Below are 22,529 nucleotides of genomic sequence, written 5' to 3' on the forward strand. Positions count from 1 at the left end.
GCCAAAATAACATACAAAACCTGCCCTGATTGACGGGTCGCCACTGAAAAGGAAATAAGAATTCAACACAGCACATGATAGGATACATATTTAAAGCACTTCTGGTTAATACATTCAAATTCAAATTAAGATCCTACATCTCTATATGACTTGTGTATGTGTGCGCGTGTGTCCCCGAGTGTGTGCATGTGTGTTAACGCTTGATCTGATCGAATCTAGGCCTAAGAATATAGAAACTAAACATTTTCATTTCCAGGATAGCATACCATTTATAGCATGTGTGTGTGTGTGTGTGTGTGTATGCGTGTGTATGTGTGTGTGTGCGTGTGTGTGTGTGTGTGTAATCAATGATGTCTTTTACAGAATATAATAATAATAATAATAATATATGCCATTTAGCAGACGCTTTAATCCAAAGCAACTTACAGTCATGTGTGCATACATTCTACGTATGGGTGGTCCCGGGAATCGAACCCACTACCCTGGCGTTACAAGCGCCATGCTCTACCAACTGAGCTACAGAAGGACCAACTGAGGACCAACTACATGGCATATATCTCTGTGTGAATCATCATATTTATCTGTGGGACAGAAATCGGACGTTTCTGTCCAGGAAGCAGAGTCATCATTCACAGCTGGGGATATGACATCATTCACAGCCGGGGATATGACATCATTCACAGCCGGGGATATGACATCATTCACCAACAACCGTTTCTGTCCCGAGCGACCACACAAGTAGTGGGCAGCCAGCTCCTCAGAGAGCAACGTTTGCCTGTTTCTCTAGGTCTCTCCACAGGGTGTCACCCTCTGCATTCTGTTCCAACACTCAAAAAGACTGAGTAATGCTGAAATAATGCTCCCCATCTCTTTCCTTATGAAAGTTGTAGCCTTTAGGCATTTGCCACATAATCAGTGAACTCTCTCTTCATATTGAGTATTATTTAACCACCTGGAACACATTCAATGTTTTGTGGTTAAACACGTGAGGTGTTACTTTTAGACTTTGCACCTCAGACTCAGGAGGAGACTAGGTCTTTCTCCTTAACACATAGTCAAACGAAGGAGTATACTGTCATTGTTTGGTGGTAAAGTGTTGGGCATAAGACGGTAAGACAAGTCTATCTAATAGCTGTCACTAATCTAATCGATGTTTTCATGACCAAATTATTTTGTCTCTCTCTCTGTGGCCCCTGTTAACATTATCCATTGTTTGGGATGTGAGCTAGCATGTGCTATCTAGATATGTATTTTTAATCAAAGGAATTAGAGAGCTTTCGACTGGCATTGGAGATCTTTTTGCACCCACAGATGTAAAGACTTTGAATTATTGAAGTGGAAGACTACTGGCTTGATATTCAGCCTCCTCAGCAGCCCCAGAGACAGTGAAAACAGGATCTAAACCTTTCATCTACCACCATGCTTTATACCGCTATGCTTTGCAGAAACAGCGTTTTGAGCTGTATTTTAAAAGCTGTAGATCCACAAAGTGCACACTACGATACAAAAATCTACACCCTTTAAATTAACAAATAAATAAATCAAGAATGAATGCAATATTGACAACTTTATACAAAATAATATTTATATCATTAAAGTCTTATTTCACCTGACCTCAGTCAACTGATCCAACTGGCTTATTGTCATGTTCCTAAGGTTCTGTGGGGTCCATTCTTTAGAACGATTGCTCGCCAAGCAGTAATTTGACTTTACTGTGGTCACTAATGTCATTTCTATATTACTTCAACTGGACATAGACTCCTCTAACAATAGGATGTGTTCCATGACAGCATGCCCCTCCGGGACTCATTATGTGCTCTGGTGAAGAGGAAATACCTGGGACAACAGTCACACCTGGACGGAGACATCCTTCCCGACCCCCCAAAAACCTGACCTCAATCCCCACTCATAAAAGCACATGGTAAGTGGAGGAGAGGATTGACACACTCAGGAATGGAATATAGTGTGACTGATTTACCTGCAACACTCCAGGCATAATGTTGAAAAGTAAACCATTTAATTCAGAATGTTTTGTTTTCATGCATGGTTATCTATTAACCAACTAATAGTTCATCTCACTATGACAACAGCTTATCTGAGATGCCGGGAACTTGTTATTTTAACCTGCAGATATTGCTTCGTCAATGTCCCAGACTCAGGCAGAGAGAATGAGATCAGTTTTCATCAACGTCTCCAAGATCCCCCTGCTCTTCCTCTTCCTGTACATGTTCATCTGCTCGTTGGATGTCCTGAGTTCTGCCTTCCAGTTAGCAGGAGGTATCCTTCCTCAGGTTCATTCAGGTTCATCCATCCTAGTCCATTAATGTATGACTACTCTCCCCTCAATCTCTGACTACATGAGACAAAACTTTATAGATTGGCATAAAAAAAATCACAATCATTAGCCTTACCCCACAGCTGTAAATGTAAGTGGTGTGTTCCCCACTGGGTGGACAGGTAAGGTGGCTGGGGACATCTTCAACGACAACGCCATACTGTCCAACCCGGTGGCAGGGCTGGTGGTGGGCATCCTGGTGACGGTTCTGGTCCAGAGCTCCTCTACCTCCACCTCCATTGTCGTCAGCCTCGTCTCCTCGGGCCGTAAGTCACACACACACACACACACACACACACACACACACACACACACACACACACACACACACACACACACACACACACACACACACACACACACACACACACACACACACACACACACACACACACACACACACACACACACACACACACACACACACAAAACCTCTACTGTACTGCATTATACTACACAATAGGTCTGGATTACTGGAGGAACAACTGCAATACAAGATGGAAGGTATTTATTGACATGTTGCCTCAATACAAGATGGAAGGTATTTATTGACATGTTGCCTCAATACAAGATGGAAGGTATTTATTGACATGTTGCCTCAATACAAGATGAAAGGTATTTATTGACATGTTGCCTCAATACAAGATGAAAGGTATTTATTGACATGTTGCCTCAATACAAGATGAAAGGTATTTATTGACATGTTGCCTTAATACAAGATGAAATAGTATTTCTATAAAAAAGATTGACTCTGTAATATAGATGAGTAGTGGTTTATTGTTTTACTCCTTGCTTGTGCAGTACTCAATGTGAGGTCTGCCATCCCAATCCTCATGGGATCCAATATTGGGACGTCCGTCACCAACACCATCGTTGCTCTGATGCAGGCTGGAGAGAGGGATGAGTTTGAACGGTAAGAAATGGCTGTGTATCCTCCTCTCCTGTAATTCCTAAGGATTTAAACAAACCCTATACCAAGTGTCGCCATAGTTTGGCATCATGCATGTGCCCTGTAATGCCTGTTCATTACAGGGCATTTGCTGGAGCGACGGTGCATGACTGTTTTAACTGGCTGTCAGTGCTGGTGCTACTGCCCCTGGAGGCAACCACAGGCCTGCTGAGAAGACTGTCTCAGGCTGTAGTTGACACCTTCCACATCAGCTCTGGAGATAAGGCCCCAGAGATGCTCAAGGTCATGACTGAACCACTCACCAAACTCATCATTCAGGTACTGAACCACTCACCAAACTCATCATTCAGGTACTGAACCACTCACCAAACTCATCATTCAGTTACTGAACCAATCACCAGACTCATCATTCAGTTACTGAACCACTCACCAGACTCATCATTCAGGTACTGAACCACTCACAAAACTCATCATTCAGGCACTGAACCACTCACCAAACTCATCATAAAAGGTACTGTCTGGGTTGGAAAAAAATGTGTGGGTCTGCACTGTGTGGCTTTGGTCAAACATGAGTCACATGTCCAGGAATGTAGAAAGACTTATGAGCTTGTCTTTGGATCATTTATCCTTCCTTTGATCACCTCGCGATATCATGTTTTATTCCCGTTTATCCTTACAGTTGGACAAGTCTGTCATCACAGGCATCGCCATGGGAGATGAGGCCATGAGTAACAGGAGTCTGGTGAGGGTATGGTGTAAGAATCACATCCTAACGGTAAGACCAAATGCCACAGGCCTCTCTTGATATGCAAAATATCTGGAGTCACTGGTTTGGTGGTTTCAAAGACAGATGTTTCTCTCTCATCCCCCTGCAGTCCTCTGTGAACGTTTCTGTTGGTGATTCCTTCAACTGTACGCCAGTACAACCCTGCTGGCAAAGCAATGCAACAACCTGGACAACACAGAACATGACTCTGCTTGAAAATATAGAAAAATGTAAATCAATGTAACTTTAATGATTGGAATTGAGCGAGTGTCAAAGCACTGTCACAGGGAAGTATGTGACAGTCATACTGCTTCTGCTACAGTCCTGGGGCTGCGGGCCCTAGTTGGACCCGTAGTGGAGCCTTAGTGACAGATCATCTTGACAGATAAAAAAGAAAGACTGACCCAGTCCTCTGTTGATGTCCCTAGGCAGTCATCTGTTTGTGGAGTCGTGGTTGTCCGACCTGGCGGTAGGCCTCATTCTGCTCGCCTGCTCTCTTCTGCTCCTGTGCACCTGTTTGTTGCTGCTGGTCAAGCTGCTCAATTCCCTGCTCCAAGGCCAGGTGGTGAAGGCCATCCAGAGGATCATCAACACAGGTGGGTGTAATATAAATGTGACTGGAAGATTGAGATCAGAAAACATAGTTCTGATTGATTTTTTTCCTCCCTGTTGTGTATGATTGCAACTAATATCTATTTGAGGTGGTGTCCATAGGCTCTGCATAGCTTATTAGAGGTGGTGTCCATAGGCTCTGCATAGCTTATTAGAGGTGGGGCCCATAGGCTCTCCATAGCTTATTAGAGGTGGGGCCCATAGGCTCTGCATAGCTTATTAGAGGTGGGGCCCATAGGCTCTCCATAGCTTATTAGAGGTGGGGCCCATAGGCTCTGCATAGCTTATTTGAGGTGGGGCCCATTATAGGCTCTGCATAGCTTATTAGAATGGGGCCCATTATAGGCTCTGCATATCTTATTAGAGGTGGGGCCCATTATAGGCTCTGCATAGCTTATTTGAGAGGGTGCCCATCGGCTCTGCATAGCTTATTAGAGGTGATGCCCATAGGCTCTGCATAGCTTATTAGAGGTGGGGCCCATAGGCTCTGCATAGTTTATTAGAGGTGGGGCCCATAGGCTCTGCATAGCTTATTAGAGGTGGGGCCCATAGGCTCTGCATAGCTTATTAGAGGTGATGCCCATAGGCTCTGCATAGCTTATTAGAGGTGGGGCCCATCGGCTCTGCATAGCTTATTAGAGGTGGTGTCCATAGGCTCTGCATAGCTTATTAGAGGTGGTGTCCATAGGCTCTGCATAGCTTATTAGAGGTGGGGCCCATAGGCTCTCCATAGCTTATTAGAGGTGGAAACTCAATGGCTGGCTCTGCATAGCTTATTAGAGGTGGTGTCTCCATAGCATTAGGCCCATCTGCATAGCTTATTAGAGGTGGGGCCCATAGGCTCTGCATAGCTTATTAGAGTTGGGGCCCATAGGCTCTGCATAGCTTATTAGAGGTGGGGCCCATTATAGGCTCTGCATAGCTTATTTGAGAGTGGGGCCCATTCTGCATAGATTCTGCATAGCTTATTAGAGGTGGTGTCCATAGGCTCTGCATAGCTTATTAGAGTTGGGGCCCATAGGCTCTGCATAGCTTATTTGAGGTGGGGCCCATTATAGGCTCTGCATAGCTTATTTGAGGTGGGGCCCATTATAGATTCTGCATAGCTTATTAGAGGTGGTGTCCATAGGCTCTGCATAGCTTATTAGAGTTGGGGCCCATAGGCTCTGCATAGCTTATTTGAGGTGGGGCCCATTATAGGCTCTGCATAGCTTATTTGAGGTGGGGCCCATTATAGGCTCTGCATAGCTTATTTGAGGTGGGGCCCATTATAGGCTCTGCATAGCTTATTAGAGGTGGTGTCCATAGGCTCTGCATAGCTTATTTGAGGTGGGGCCCATAGGCTCTCCATAGCTTATTAGAGGTGGGGCCCATAGGCTCTGCACAGCTTTTACATAAGCACTACGCAGCCATTTAGTAAGCATATATACACTTTGGTTGTGTGAGGAAAACAAAGCTGTAATTAAACACAGAGGTAGATTACGCAGTCAGTAAAATATTTTATTTTTTCATTTTTTTATTTCACCTTTATTTAACCAGGTAGGCTAGTTGATATCAAGTTATCATTTACAACTGCGACCTGGCCAAGATAAAGCAAAGCAGTGCAACACAAACAACAACACAGAGTTACACATGGAATAAACAAACATACAGTCAATAATACAATAGAAAAAAATCTATATACAATGTGTGCAAATAAGGTAGGATAAGGGAGGCAGGGCAATAAATAGGCCATAGTGGCGAAATAATTACAATATAGCAATTAAACACTGGAGTGATAGATGTGCAGAGGATGAGTGTGCAAGTAGAGATACCGGGGTGCAAAGGAGCAACATAAATAAAATAAATAACAGTATGGGGATGAGGTCGTTGGATGGGTTATTTACAGATGACCTATGTACAGGTGCAGTGATCTGTGAGTTGCACTGACAACTGGTGCTTAAAGCTAGTGAGGGATATATGAGGCTCCAGCTTCAGTGAAATTTGCTTTTGTAGTTCCTTCCAATCATTGACAGCAGAGAACTGGAAGGAATGGCGGCCAAAGTAGGAATTGGCATTGGTAGTGACCAGTGAAATATACCTGCTGGAGCTGTGGGGTGTGTGCTGTGGGGTGGGTGCTGCTATGGTGACCATTGAGCTGAGATAAGGAGGGGCTTTACCTAGCAAATACTTGTAGATGACCTGGAGCCAGTGGGTTTGGCGACGAATATGAAGCGAGGGCCAGCCAACGAGAGCATACAGGTCGCAGTGGTGGGTAGTATATGGGGCTTTGGTGACAAAACAGATGGCATTGTGATAGACTGCATCCAATTTGCTGAGTAGAGTGTTGGAGGCTATTTTGTAAATGACATCGCCGAAGTCAAGGATCGGTAGGATAGTTAGTTTTATGAGGGTATGTTTGGCAGCATAAAATAACAATCCCAGCATCTGACATATTTCTCTTGAAAGCTCTTTACTGAAACTCCACATACTGTAAATAATATGAATCTTCCCTCTCTCCCCTCCTCCAGACTTCCCCTACCCGTTTGGCTGGCTGGCAGGTTACCTGGCCATCCTAGTGGGGGCTGGCATGACCTTTGTGGTTCAGAGCAGCTCAGTGTTCACCTCTGTCATCACTCCTCTCATAGGTGAGTGTTACGAATACTATTTACCATGCAAAGTTCTGGGCTCATAGGAGTGCTGATCTAGGACCAGATTCAAAGTAATTTACCGGTACCTACAAAGCAGATCATTGTTTTTATTTAGGTCATACAGTGCCTTTAGAAAGCGTTCAGACCCTTTGACTTTTTCCACATGTTGTTATGTTACAGCCTTATTCTAAAATGGATTTAAAAAAAAAATACATCCTCAGCAAACTATACACAATATCCCATAATGACAAAGGGAAAACAGGTTTTACATTTCTTTTGCACATTAAATAAAAATAAAATCCCTTTGACATAAGACTCGAAATTTTCAGGTGCATCCTGTTTCCATTGATCCTCCTTGAGATGTTTCTACAACTTGATTGGAGTCCACCTGTGGTAAATTAAATTGGTTGGACATGATTTGGAAAGGCACACACCTGTCTATTTAAGGTTCCACAGTTGACAGTGTATGTCAGAGAATAAAACAATCCATGAGTATCAGGTGTCAGGTAAGACCCAAATGCAGACTGTGTTGAAGTAACAAAGGTTATTGCAGCAACAGGGGCAAGCTCACGACAGGTCAAGGCAGGAAGGGGTCGATAATCCAGAGGAGAGGGCAACGGTACAGGACGGCATTCAGGCTTAGGGTCAGGGTCAGGGCAGAGAGGTCAGGCAGGTGGGCTCAGAGTCAGGACAGGCAAGGGTGAGGGGAACGGCACCTCAGTACCTCCAGGCTCTGATCAGGCCCTACACCCAAACAAGGGCACTGCGTTCATCCACCTCTGGCCTGCTCGCCTCCCTACCACTGAGGAAGTACAGCTCCCGCTCAGCCCAGTCAAAACTGTTCGCTGCTCTGGCCCCCCAATGGTGGAACAAACTCCCTCACGACGCCAGGACAGCGGAGTCAATCACCACCTTCCGGAGACACCTGAAACCCCACCTCTTTAAGGAATACCTAGGATAGGATAAGTATTCCCCCCTTTAAGATTAGATGCACTATTGTAAAGTGACTGTTCCACTGGATGTCATAAGGTGAATGCACCAATTGTAAGTCGCTCTGGATAAGAGCGTCTGCTAAATGACTTAAATGTAAATGTAAATGTAAATGGTGAAAACCAGGAGGGCAAGAAACAAAAAGGCAGGGGAAAAGCAGGAGCTGAGACAACACACAGGTTGACTTGACAAGCAAGACAAACTGGCAACAGACAAAAAGAGAACACAGGTATACAGTTGAAATAGGAAGTTTACATGCACTTAATTTGGAGATATTAGAACTCGTTTTTCAACCACTCCACACATTTCTTGTTAGCAAACTATAGTTTTGGCAAGTCGGTCAGGACATCTACTTTGTGCATGACACAAGTCATTTTTCAAACAATTGTTGACAGACAGAACATTTCGCTTATAATTCACTGTATCACAATTCCAGTGGGTCAGAAGTTTACATACACTATGTTGACTGTGGCTTTAAACAGTTTGGAAAATTCCAGAAAATGATGTCATGGCTTTAGAAGCTTCTGATAGGCTAATTGACATCATTTGAGTCAATTGGAGGTGTACCTGTGGATGTATTTCAAGGCCTACCTTCAAACTCAGTGCCTCTTAGCTTGACATCATGGGAAAGTCAAAAGAAATCCAGACAAATTAGCCAATACCTCAGATTTTTTTTTGTAGAGCCCAAGTCTGGTTCATCCTTGGGAGTAATTTCCAAACGCCTGAAGGTATCACGCTCATCTGTACAAACAATAGTAAACACGTATAAACACCATGGGAGCACGCAGCCGCCATACCGCTCAGTAAGGAGACGGTATGTCTCCTAGAGATGAACGTACTTTGGTGCGAACAGTGCAAATCAATCCCAGAACAACAGCAAAGGCCCTTGTGAAGATGCTGGAGGAAACAGGTACAAAGTATCTATATCCACAGTAAAATGAGTCCTATATCGACATAACCTGATAGGCTGCTCATCAAGGAAGAAGCCACTCCTCCAAAACCGCCATAAAAAGCCAGACTACGGTTTGCAACTGCACATGGGGACAAAGATCATACTTTTTGGAGAAATGTCCTTTGGTCTGATGAAACAAAAATAGAATTGTTTGGCCATAATGACCATCATTATGTTTGGAGGAAATAGGGGGAGGCTTGCAAGCTGAAGAACAACATCCCAACCGTGAAGCACGGGGGTGGCAGCATCATGCTGTGGGGGTGCCTTGCTGCAGGAGGGACTGATGCACTTCACAAAATATATGGCATCATGAGGCAGGAAAATGATGTGGATATATTGAAGCAACATCTCTAGACATCAGTCAGGAAGTTGAAGCTTGGTCGCAACCTCAAGCATACTTCCAAAGTTGTGGCAAAATGGCTTAAGGACAACAAAGTCAAGGTATTGGAGTGGCCATCACAAAGCCCTGACCTCAATCCTGTAGAAAATTTGTTGTCAGAACTGAAAAGCATGTGCGAGCAAGGAGGTCTACAAACTTGGACTTAGTTACACCAGCTCTGTCTGGAGGAATGGGCCAAAATTCACCCAACTTATTGTGGGAAACTTGTGGAAGGCTACCGGAAACGTTTGACCCAAGTTAAACCATTTGAAGGCAATGCTACCAAATACTAATTGAGTATGTAAACTTATGACCCACTGGGAATGTGATGAAATAAATAAAAGCTGTTATTCTGTCATTTCACCTTCTTAAAACATAGTGGTGATCCTAACTGACCTAAGAGAGGGACATTTTACTGGGATTAAATGTCAGGAATTGTGAAAAACTGAGTTTAAATGTATTTTGCTAAGGTGTATGTCAACTTCCAACTTCAACTCTAAGTACCCAGGGGATAATAGGGAATATGGGCGACACCTGGATGGTGGTGGAGACAATTACAAGGACAGGTGAAACCGATCAGGTCGTGACAATGAGATTGAAGGAATTGTCCGTACAGCTCTGAGACAGGATTGTGTTGAGGCAAAGACCTGGGGAAGGGTGCCACAAATATTCTGCAGTGTTGAAGGTCCCCAAGAACACAGTGGCCTCCATCATTCTTAAATTGAAGAAGTTTGGAACCATCAAGACTCTGCCTAGAGCTGGCTGCTGGGCCAAACTGAGCAATCGGGGGAGTAGGGCCTTGGCCCGGGAGGTGAACAAGAACCCGATGGTCACTCTGACAGAGCTCCAGAGTTACTCTGTGGAGTTGGGACAACCATCTCTGCAGCACTCCACCAATCAGGCCCTTATGGTTGAGTGGCTAGACGGAAGACACTCCTCACTAAAAGGCACATGACATCCCGCTTGGAATTTGCCAAAAGGCACCTATAGTGTCTCAGATTCTCTGGTCTGATGAAACCAAGATTGAACTCTTTGGCCTGAATGGCAAACGTCACATCTGGAGTAAACCTGGCACCATCCTTTCGGCAAAGCATTTGTGGTGGCAGCATCATGCTGTGGGGATGTATTCCAGCGGCAGGGACTGGGAGACTAGTCAGGATCGAGGGAAAGATGAACGGAGCAAAGTACAGAGATCCTTGATGAAAACCTGCTCCAGAGCGTTCAGGACCTCAGACTGGGGCGAAGGTTCACCCTCCAACAGTACAACGACCCTAACCACACATCCAAGACAATGCAGGAGTGCCCTCCTGTGTTGAGTGGTCTCTGAAGGAGTTGGCTCTGAATGTCCTTGAGTGGCCCAGCCAGAGCCCGGACTTGAACTTGATCGAACATCTCTGGAGAGACCTGAAAATAGCTGTGCAGCAACGCTCCCAATCCAACCTGACCGGGCTTGAGAGGATCGGCAGAGAAGAATGAGAGAAACTCCCTCCAAATACAGGTGTGCCAAGCTTGTTGTCTTACCCAAGAAGACTGTGTAATCGCTGCCAAAAAGTGCTTAAAGAAAGTACAGAGTAAAGGATTCTGAGTACTTATGTAATCGGATCTGTTTTTCCTTTGTCATTATGGGGTATAGTGTGTAGATTGATGAGATTTAAAAAAAAATCAAGTTAAGAATAAGGCTGTAACGTAACCAAATGTTCATAAAGTCAAGGGGTCTGAATTTTTTTGCTTCCAAGCACGGCCCACCTGGAAAACTGTAATAAACTACTACTTCTTTTCCAGGGTTAGAACTTATAAACAAGGCTGCACGGGATTTCTATTAACGTCACTCCGTGCAGCCAATGGCAATGTTTGCTGTAGGTATAACGCCGGGAGCCGCTTCTGGATTTGACAGCTCAACCGCACTTCCACCTCCGACATGTCAAAACAACAGCTAATCAGCTAAACAACAGGAATTGGCTAGTGCGAATCTGATTGAATCCTCTAGAATCAGCCCCCTGTAATCTTATTCATTATAATCTAATATACAAAACTGATCCTAGATCAGCACTCCTACTCTGAGATGCTTAAGAATTTCGGGCCCTGTAATCTTCCAAGCTGAAGGTATTCTGTAGCCAGCTGACCTGAGCAGGAGATCAAATGACTCATTCCTCTGGTGGTGATAGTGACGCATATGAGTTCATGAGGTGGTGGCACTAGTTTCTCTTTAAGCCTTGGTGAGGTATTACTTTTCTCATGAATTTCACTTTTTTTATGTGGGGGGGCATTAACCCAATTGAATAATGCAGGGCTTGTTTTTGTTCTATTTGTTGATGATACACTTACAGGAGTCCAAGATGGCGTAGCAGTAAGTCGTCCTGTCGTATCGTGTCTCTGTAAATATCGTCTCTTTTTCGTTTTAGATATTTTTCTTTGCATATCTTTAAAAACATTTTGCTAAACCTAAGCTTCCAAATACTCTCCTGCAACCAGCCTCACCCAATGTAGCTACTTTTCCTAAAGTATTTATATTTACTTCGGAACCGGAACCCCTCAACTGAAGCTAGCCAGCTAACCACCAGCTATGCTAGCGGTCTTCAGCTAACCGGTCATCTGCTAACCTTTAGCTCGGAAAGCTCTCGCCAGTTTGAACAACGCGACGCTAACCAGAGCATAACGGACCTATTTATTTTTTATCCCCGGATTCCCACCGCAAACGGAACATTTTTCAGCTGGATCTTCACAACTAGCTATCGAGCTAAACCGCAACCCTGGTTGATTACTCCTGGCTAGCGTTTCCACCCACGTAGCTTGAAGCTAGCCCGGACGAGCTCCTGTGCTCCTAGCATACTCCTGGGCTACAATACCCGGACCCACGACCGGTCTATCGTTGTCACTGCATGGAGAGGAATAAACAGACTCACCCCATCGCGACGTCCTCCAAAGGCTAACTCTCTAGCCCTCGCTATCTCCCTGCTCGCTAATTCGGCATGCTAACTGCTAGCTTGTTTAGCCCAGATCCGCTAACTACTACCTTGTTTACCCCGGCCTGCTAATCTGTTAGCTTGTTAGCACAGGCCTGCTAACCGTCTGCATCGCCGCGTTCCAAACACGCAGTGGCCCATATGTACTTTCTATCTCTTCCCGATTTAAATTTTTTTGTTTATACCTTCCGGAAACCTGCCTCACCCAATGTGATACGGAATCGCTATTATTTTTAATTTTTAGAACACACTCAAGAACCTCCAGAAGCTAACCAGCTAACTAGCTACAAGCTATTTAGTCATTGTTAGTTTTTTAACCTGGATAACACTCGCCAGTCCAGCCCCCCTGCCCCATCCACCGCTGCCCCTGGACTCTGATCACTTGGCTACATAGCTGATGCACGCTGGACTGTCCATTAATCACGGTACTCCATTCTGCTTGTTTGTTTTATCTGTCGGCCCCGTTGCCTAGTCAATGCCATTTTACCTGCTGTTGTTATGCTAGCTGATTAGCTGTTGTTGTCTCACCCACTGTTTTAGCTAGCTTTCCCAATTCAACACCTGTGATTACTGTGTGCCTCGCTGCATGTCTCTCTCAAATGTCAATATGCCTTGTATACTGTTGCTCAGGTTAGTTATCATTGTTTTAGTCCACAATGGAGCCCCTAGTTCCACTCCTCATACCCCTGATACATCCTTTGTCCCACCTCCCACATATGCGGTGACCTCACCCATTACAACCAGCATGTCCAGAGATAAAACCTCTCTCATCATCACCCAGTGCCTGGGCTTACCTCCGCCGTACCCGCACCCGCACCCCACCATACCCCTGTCTGCGCATTATGCCCTGAACATATTCTACCATGCCCAGAAACCTGCTCCTCTTATTCTCTGTCCCCAACGCTCTAGGCGACCAGTTTTGATAGCCTTTAGCCGCACCCTCATACCACTCCTTCTATGTTCCGCGGGTGATGTGGAGGTAAACCCAGGCCCTGCATGTCCCCAGGCACCCTCATTTGTTGACTTCTGTGATCGAAAAAGCCTTGGTTTCATGCATGTCAACATCAGAAGCCTCCTCCCTAAGTTTGTTTTACTCAATGCTTTAGCACACTCTGCTAACCCTGATGTCCTTGCCGTGTCTGAATCCTGGCTCAGGAAGGCCACAAAAAATTCAGAGATTTCCATACCCAACTATAACATCTTCCGTCAAGATAGAACTGCCAAAGGGGGAGGAGTTGCAGTCTACTGCAGAGATAGCCTGCAAAGTAATGTCATACTTTCCAGGTCCATACCCAAACAGTTCGAACTACTAATTCTGAAAATTACTCTCTCCAGAAATAAGTCTCTCACTGTTGCCGCCTGCTACCGACCCCCCTAAGCTCCCAGCTGTGCCCTGGACACCATTTGTGAATTGATTGCCCCCCATCTAGCTTCAGAGTTTGTTCTGTTAGGTGACCTAAACTGGGATATGCTTAACACCCCGGCAGTCCTACAATCTAAGCTAGATGCCCTCAATCTCACACAAATCATCAAGGAACCCACCAGGTACAACCCTAACTCTGTAAGCAAGGGCACCCTCATAGACGTCATCCTGACCAACTGGCCCTCCAAATACACCTCCGCTGTCTTCAACCAGGATCTCAGCGACCACTGCCTTATTGCCTGTATCCGCTACGGTGCCGCAGTCAAACGACCACCCCTCATCACTGTCAAACGCTCCCTAAAACACTTCTGTGAGCAGGCCTTTCTAATCGACCTGGCCCGGGTATCCTGGAAGGACATTGACCTCATCCCGTCAGTTGAGGATGCCTGGTCATTCTTTAAGAGTAACTTCCTCACCATTTTAGATAAGCATGCTCCGTTCAAAAAATGCAGAACTAAGAACAGATACAGCCCTTGGTTCACTCCAGACCTGACTGCCCTCGACCAGCACAAAAACATCCTGTTGCGGACTGCAATAGCATCGAACAGTCCCCATGATATGCAACTGTCAGGAACCAATACACGCAGTCAGTCAGGAAAGCTAAGGCCAGCTTCTTCAGGCAGAAGTTTGCATCCTGTAGCTCCAACTCCAAAAAGTTCTGGGACACTGTGAAGTCCATGGAGAACAAGAGCACCTCCTCTCAGCTGCCCACTGCACTGAGGCTAGGGAACACGGTCACCACCGACAAATCCATGATTATCGAAAACTTCAACAAGCATTTCTCAACGGCTGGCCATGCCTTCCGCCTGGCTACTCCTACCTCGGCCAACAGCTCCGGCCCCCCCCGCAGCTCCTCGCCCAAGCCTCTTCAGGTTCTCCTTTACCCAAATCCAGATAGCAGATGTTCTGAAATAGCTGCAAAACCTGGACCCGTATAAATCAGCTGGGCTTGACAATCTGGACCCTCTCTTTCTGAAACTATCTGCCGCCATTGTCGCAACCCCTATTACCAGCCTGTTCAACCTCTCTTTCATATCGTCTGAGATCCCCAAGGATTGGAAAGCTGCCGCAGTCATCCCCCTCTTCAAAGGGGAGACACCCTGGACCCAAACTGTTACAGACCTATATCCATTCTGCCCTGCCTATCTAAGGTCTTCGAAAGCCAAGTCAACAAACAGGTCACTGACCATCTCGAATCCCATCGTACCTTCTCCTCTATGCAATCTGGTTAAACGACACCATTCTATATACTTTCGGCCCGTCATTGGACACTATCTAACCTCCAAACGAGCTTCAATGCCATACAACACTCCATCCGTGGCCTCCAACTGCTCTTAAACGCTAGTAAAACCAAATGCATGCTTTTCAACCGATCGCTGCCTGCACCCGCATGCCCGACTAGCATCACCACACTGGATGGTTCCGACCTTGAATATGTGGACACCTATAAGTACCTAGGTGTCTGGCTAGACTGCAAACTCTCCTTCCAGACCCATATCAAACATCTCCAATCGAAAATCAAATCAAGAGTCGGCTTTCTATTCCGCAACAAAGCCTCCTTCACTCACGCTGCCAAGCTTACCCTAGTAAAACTGACTATCCTACCGATCCTCGACTTCGGCGATGTCATCTACAAAATTGCTTCCAACACTCTACTCAGCAAACTGGATGCAGTTTATCACAGTGCCATCCGTTTTGTCACTAAAGCACCTTATACTACCCACCACTGCGACTTGTATGCTCTAGTCGGCTGGCCCTCGCTACATATTCGTCGCCAGACCCACTGGCTCCAGGTCATCTACAAGGCCATGCTAGGTAAAGCTCCGCCTTATCTCAGTTTACTGGTCACGATGGCAACACCCATCCGTAGCACGCGCTCCAGCAGGTGTATCTCACTGATCATCCCTAAAGCCAACACCTCATTCGGCCGCCTTTCGTTCCAGTACTCTGCTGCCTGTGACTGGAACGAATTGCAAAAATCGCTGAAGTTGGAGACTCTTATCTCCCTCACCAACTTCAAACATCTGCTATCTGAGCAGCTAACCGATCGCTGCAGCTGTACATAATCTATTGGTAAATAGCCCACCCATTTTCACCTACCTCATCCCCACAGTTTTTATTTATTTACTTTTCTGCTCTGTTGCACACAAATATCTCTACCTGTACATGATCATCTGTTCATTTATCACTCCAGTGTTAATCTGCAATAATGTAATTATTCGCCTACCTCCTCATGCCTTTTGCACACATTGTGTTATCTGTTCATACTGCTATGCTTCATCTTGGCCATGTCGCAGTTGCAAATGAGAACTTGTTCTCAACTAGCCTACCTGGTTAAATAAAGGTTAAATTAAAAAAATTTAAAAAAGGAGAAACAAGAGGTTATATTAACATTAATTCATTTTGGTTTTGTTTGGGAATTATGTGTGTCTGATGATAGAGCCAGGTGTATTATTTGCTAGAGAGTGGAGGATCAGTTTCATGCCGTCTAATCCCCGGCACTCTCTGGGTGATAGATCTACCTCAGTGTTCTGAGATCAGCAATAATTAACTGCACAGTGGCTGGACTCTCCCACGGAGCATGGGAGTGAGCTGTGGCTCCATGGAATCCTTTTTTCTGGGCTGGTTAATCCCCTGGAGTTTAGGATATGCTGTGCAGGCACGGAGACAGTCTTTCTCACACAGAATAGCTACTGCTATTCAAATGAAATGAAATTCAACTTAAAATACAACGTGTAGACCTTACTGTGAAATGCTTACTTACAAGCCCTTAACAGTGCAGTTCAAGAAGAGTTAAGTAAATATTTACTAAATAAACTAAAGTAAAAAAATATAAAAAGTAACACAATATTCTAACACCAACGAGGCTATATACAGGGGGCACCAGTACCAAGTCAATGTGCAGGGGTACAGGTTTGAGGTAATTTGTACATGTAGGTAGGGATGAAGTGACTATGCATAGATAATAAACAGCGAGCAGCAGTAGCAACAGTGTACAAGAGGGGTGGGGGGGATTGTTTGGTGTCGATTTTATTAGTTGTTCAGCAGTCTTATGGCTTGGGGGTAGAAGCTGTTGAGGAGCTTCTTGGTCCTAGACTTGGCGCTCCTGTATCGCTTGCCTTGGCGTAGCAGAGAAAACAGTCTATAACTTGGGTGACTGGAGTCTCTGACAATTTTATGGCCTTTCCTCTGACACCGCCTATTATATAGGTCCTGGATGGCAGGAAGGTTGGCCCTAGTGATGTACTGGGCCGTTCGCACTACCCAGATGCCGAGCATTTGCCATACCAGGCAGTGATGCAACCGGTCAGGATGCTCTCGATGGTGCAGCTGTAGAACCTTTTGAGGATCTGGGGACCCATGCCAAGTCTTTTCAGTCTCCTGAGGGGTACAAGGTTTTGTCGTGCCCTCTTCACTACTGTCTTGGTGTTTTTGGACCATGATAGTTCGTTGGTGCTGTGGACACCAAGGAACTTAAGTCTCTACCCGCTCCACTATAGCCCCGTTGATGTTAATGGGGGCCTGTTCGGCCCACCTTTTCCTGTAGTCCACAATCAGCTCCTTAGTCTTGCTCACATTTATGGAGAGGTTGTTGTCCTGGCACCCCACTGCCAGGTCTCTGACTTCCTCCCTATAGGCTGTCTCATCGTTGTCGGTGATCAGGTGGAGGAGCCTCTTGGTACATGTACATGTGGGTGGGGGACACTGTTGTGTCATCAGAAAATGTAATGATGGTGTTGGAGTCGTGTTTGGACACGCAGTCGTTGTTGAACAAGGAGTACAGGAGGGGACTAAGTACACACCCCTGAGGGGCCCCAGTGTTGAGGATCAACTTATCAGACGTGTTGTTGCTCCAGCCAGCAGTTCCCTACCTGGAACTAGATAATGCTGTCTCCTCACCAACCATGTGATTCCTCTACTAAATAAAGCTTCAGTAAATGGAATTGCATCCCCATCACATGGCTCTGTGATGCCATTGTACTTTGTGCTCTCAGGTATTGGTGTTATCAGCATTGAACGTGCCTACCCTTTGACCCTGGGGTCAAACATTGGTACAACCACCACAGCTATCCTGGCAGCATTGGCAAGCCCAGGGGACAAGCTGGCCGCAGCTTTCCAGGTATCTCATCCTTTTACACTGGAACTTTACATTACTGTTTTTGTTATCCTTTCCAATCAATCAATCAATCAATCAATCAATCAAATGTATTTATAAAGCCCTTTTTACATCAGCCGATGTCACAAAATTCTGTACATAAACCCAGCCTAAAAACCCAAACAGCAAGCAATGCAGATGTAGAAGCACGGGGGGGGGGCTTGTCTATTTACAGGGTCTTCTGTTCCATCATATCCCTCTCATTACATTACCCTGGTCTGTTCTACAGGTCGCCTTGTGTCATTTCTTCTTCAACATACTGGGCATTCTGCTGTGGTACCCTGTGCCCACCACCCGCCTGCCCATCCGAATGGCCAGGACTCTGGGGCAGCGCACGGCCAAATATCGCTGGTTCGCTGTACTCTACCTGCTTCTGTGCTTCCTGCTCCTGCCCTCGCTTGTCTTCGCCCTCTCCATGGCAGGCTGGCAGATAATGGCTGGGGTGGGCGTGCCCTTCGCTGCGGCCCTCCTCTTGGTGTCTGTGGTGAACATGCTGCAGGTACACAGGCCAGGCTGTCTGCCAGTGAGGCTGCAGAGCTGGGACTTCCTGCCTGTCTGGATGCATTCCCTTCAACCCCTGGATACCCTACTCACCAAGGTGACCCTGTGCTGCTCTAAAGGAGCCAGCGAGCCTGGTCTGATACAGTGCTCTATGGACCATGATGGTCCTCAGAAGAGGAGCCACATGGCTTTGGACAACCTTGTTCTGTGTTACATAGACGAGGCCCCCACTGTGGTAATGACCCAGGGGGCAGACGAAGTCCCGACAGTGGTAATGACCCAGGGGGCAGACGAAGCCCCCACAGTGGTAATGACCCAGGGGGCAGACGAAGCCCCCACAGTGGTAATGTCCCAGGGGGCAGACAAAGCCCCCACAGTGGTAATGTCCCAGGGGGCAGACAAAGCCCCCACTGTGGTAATGTCCCAGGGGGTGGACAGGGTCAGGAGCACACGTCTGTAGATCTTATGACACTGGAACAACAGGAAGACAGAGCAGAATATCTTGTGAAAGCAGCATTGTTGACTGCAAGAAATGAGCAGTGATGATCTAATGTTATGGAACAACGAGACTGAAGCAGAAAACTGTAGGAGCTTATGGTTGCATGAAAACATGACTCCACTCACAGTCAGTTCCTTTATGGATTGCGGAAATCATGCATGATGCCAGCAGCTACAAAACAATGTTTACTGTGGTTGAGTTATGTCATGTACTGTACTTCAAAGCCACGGAATCAATGAGAGTTTATTATTTACTCACAGTAACTCTATTTCCAGACAAATGTTTGGGCCTATCGCCTAAAGGACATATGTATTATATCATAATTTCCCACAATCAGAATAGCATTTCACTTTCTGTCAAAACATACACTTCTTCCTCTTTGCTATCAGTCAGGAGAGGTTAGTAAATGTCTGTCTCTCTGCTGAAAATGCAGGAAGTCTGATTGAATAGAATGAAAAAAACCACTCAGCCAATTAAAAGGCCTTAAAAAAAAGAATACAAGTTATGCATATGAATGGCTGCGTAATTGAAGCTATATAGGAGGGAATGGGCGCCTCCACACGCTAATTATAACGCAGCAGGGCTCTGAATGGTTGATTAAACATCCATTTGGTGGCATAATGGCAAGTGATTTCCCCAGTTTCAATACATTTTAGGCTTAACGTCTCTTCGCTACTCTTTGAACAATTGGTACTTTTAACCACATGCATATTCCAGAGTTAAAATTAGATGATTTGATCATTTTGTTCAAAATCACAATTATTGTAGTACATATACGAGTTTCATATTTGGGATGAGATGGGAAGCGATTGTTATATATATGCTAAATGTATCAAGTCAACTGTGTGTAACACAGATAGACATTCATCTGTCTTTCCTGTTTAAAAGACACAGCAGAGCAGGGCTTTTCACCGGCCCAGTTTCTCCAACCGAGCTGAGACAGACAAGACAGTTGCCAGTGTCATGAAACTAGAAGCTAGAATAGAATTGAGTAATAATTCAGAATATACCTCATCTAACAGTCGGCAGAAAGGGAGTTTGATATCATCCATAATAACCAAGGACGATAGATGAAGAACAGCCATGAGATGGCATGTTTTTATTGCATAAGAAGTTCTTGAGGCAGACCTATTTAAGTGTAGACGACTTTTCTTGTGACAGCGGCCTACAGAGCCTTGCAGTGCAGAGCCCTACACCACAGCTTCCAGTACAGAACCCTACACTACAGCTTCCAGTACAGAGCCCTACACCACAGTTTCCAGTACAGAACCCTACACTACAGCTTCCAGTACAGAACCCTACACTACAGCTTCCAGTACAGAACCCTACACCACAGCTTCCAGTACAGAACCCTACACTACAGCTTCCAGTACAGAGCCCTACACCACAGTTTCCAGTACAGAACCCTACACCACAGCTTCCAGTACAGAACCCTACACTACAGCTTCCAGTACAGAACCCTACACTACAGCTTCCAGTACAGAACCCTACACCACAGCTTCCAGTACAGAACCCTACACTACAGCTTCCAGTACAGAACCCTACACTACAGCTTCCAGTACAGAACCCTACACCACAGTTTCCAGTACAGAACCCTACACTACAGCTTCCAGTACAGAACCCTACACTACAGCTTCCAGTACAGAACCCTACACTACAGCTTCCAGTACAGAACCCTACACTACAGCTTCCAGTACAGAACCCTACACTACAGCTTCCAGTGCAGAACCCTACACTACAGCTTCCAGTACAGAACCCTACACTACAGCTTCCAGTACAGAACCCTACACTACAGCTTCCAGTACAGAACCCTACACTACAGCTTCCAGTACAGAACCCTACACTACAGCTTCCAGTACAGAGCCCTACACCACAGCTTCCAGTACAGAACCCTACACTACAGCTTCCAGTACAGAACCCTACACTACAGCTTCCAGTACAGAACCCTACACCACAGCTTCCAGTACAGAACCCTACACTACAGCTTCCAGTACAGAACCCTACACTACAGCTTCCAGTACAGAACCCTACACCACAGCTTCCAGTACAGAACCCTACACTACAGCTTCCAGTACAGAACCCTACACTACAGCTTCCAGTACAGAACCCTACACTACAGCTTCCAGTACAGAACCCTACACTACAGCTTCCAGTACAGAACCCTACACTACAGCTTCCAGTACAGAACCCTACACTACAGCTTCCAGTACAGAACCCTACACTACAGCTTCCAGTACAGAACCCTACACTACAGCTTCCAGTGCAGAACCCTACACTACAGCTTCCAGTACAGAGCCCTACACTACAGCTTCCAGTACAGAGCCCTTCACTACAGCTTCCAGTGCAGAACCCTACACTACAGCTTCCAGTGCAGAACCCTACACTACAGCTTCCAGTGCAGAGCCCTACACTACAGCTTCCAGTACAGAGCCCTACACCACAGCTTCCAGTACAGAACCCTACACTACAGCTTCCAGTGCAGAGCCCTACACCACAGCTTCCAGTACAGAACCCTACACTACAGCTTCCAGTACAGAACCCTACACTACAGCTTCCAGTACAGAACCCTACACTACAGCTTCCAGTACAGAACCCTACACTACAGCTTCCAGTACAGAACCCTACACTACAGCTTCCAGTACAGAACCCTACACTACAGCTTCCAGTACAGAACCCTACACTACAGCTTCCAGTGCAGAGCCCTACACTACAGCTTCCAGTACAGAGCCCTACACTACAGCTTACAGTGCAGAGCCCTACACTACAGCTTCCAGTACAGAGCCCTACACTACAGCTTCCAGTACAGAGCCCTACACTACAGCTTCTAGTGCAGAGCCCTACACTACATCTTCCAGTGCAGAGCCCTACACTACATCTTACAGTACAGAACCCTACACTACATCTTCCAGTACAGAGCCCTATACTACAGCTTCTAGTGCAGAGCCCTACACCACAGCTTCCAGTACAGAGCCCTACACCACAGCTTCCAGTACAGAGCCCTACACTACAGCTTCCAGTACAGAGCCCTACACTACAGCTTCCAGTACAGAACCCTACACTACAGCTTCCAGTACAGAACCCTACACTACAGCTTCCAGTACAGAACCCTACACTACAGCTTCCAGTACAGAACCCTACACTACAGCTTCCAGTACAGAACCCTACACTACAGCTTCCAGTGCAGAGCCCTACACTACAGCTTCCAGTACAGAGCCCTACACTACATCTTACAGTGCAGAGCCCTACACTACAGCTTCCAGTACAGAGCCCTACACTACAGCTTCCAGTACAGAGGCCTACACTACATCTTCTAGTGCAGAGCCCTACACTACATCTTCTAGTGCAGAGCCCTACACTACATCTTCCAGTGCAGAGCCCTACACTACATCTTACAGTACAGAGCCCTACACTAC

At 46.0% G+C, this 22,529-nt stretch overlaps 1 protein-coding gene across 3 annotated transcripts; it reads left to right on the plus strand.

The window, feature by feature from the left end:
* Positions 1-983: 983 nt before the first annotated feature.
* Positions 984-20,259, plus strand: LOC124006663 (sodium-dependent phosphate transport protein 2A-like). 3 transcript variants are annotated; one of them, XM_046316712.1, is made up of 12 exons: positions 984-1,110; positions 1,791-1,921; positions 2,131-2,277; positions 2,458-2,601; positions 3,137-3,248; positions 3,368-3,563; positions 3,925-4,020; positions 4,121-4,241; positions 4,440-4,607; positions 7,134-7,250; positions 17,956-18,080; positions 18,346-20,259. In XM_046316712.1, exons 3-12 carry the CDS (start codon positions 2,145-2,147, stop codon positions 19,075-19,077), a joined length of 1,944 nt encoding a protein of 647 aa, XP_046172668.1. In that variant the 5' UTR covers positions 984-1,110; positions 1,791-1,921; positions 2,131-2,144; the 3' UTR covers positions 19,078-20,259. The 3 variants fall into 3 exon arrangements, with proteins under 3 accessions (XP_046172668.1, XP_046172669.1, XP_046172670.1); XM_046316713.1 differs by having other exon boundaries at positions 2,154-2,277; XM_046316714.1 differs by lacking the exons at positions 984-1,110; positions 1,791-1,921 and having other exon boundaries at positions 2,146-2,325.
* The last annotated feature ends 2,270 nt before the right edge of the window (positions 20,260-22,529 follow it).

This window comes from Oncorhynchus gorbuscha, linkage group LG20, assembly GCF_021184085.1.
Source record: "Oncorhynchus gorbuscha isolate QuinsamMale2020 ecotype Even-year linkage group LG20, OgorEven_v1.0, whole genome shotgun sequence".
Taxonomy (NCBI): domain Eukaryota; kingdom Metazoa; phylum Chordata; class Actinopteri; order Salmoniformes; family Salmonidae; genus Oncorhynchus; species Oncorhynchus gorbuscha.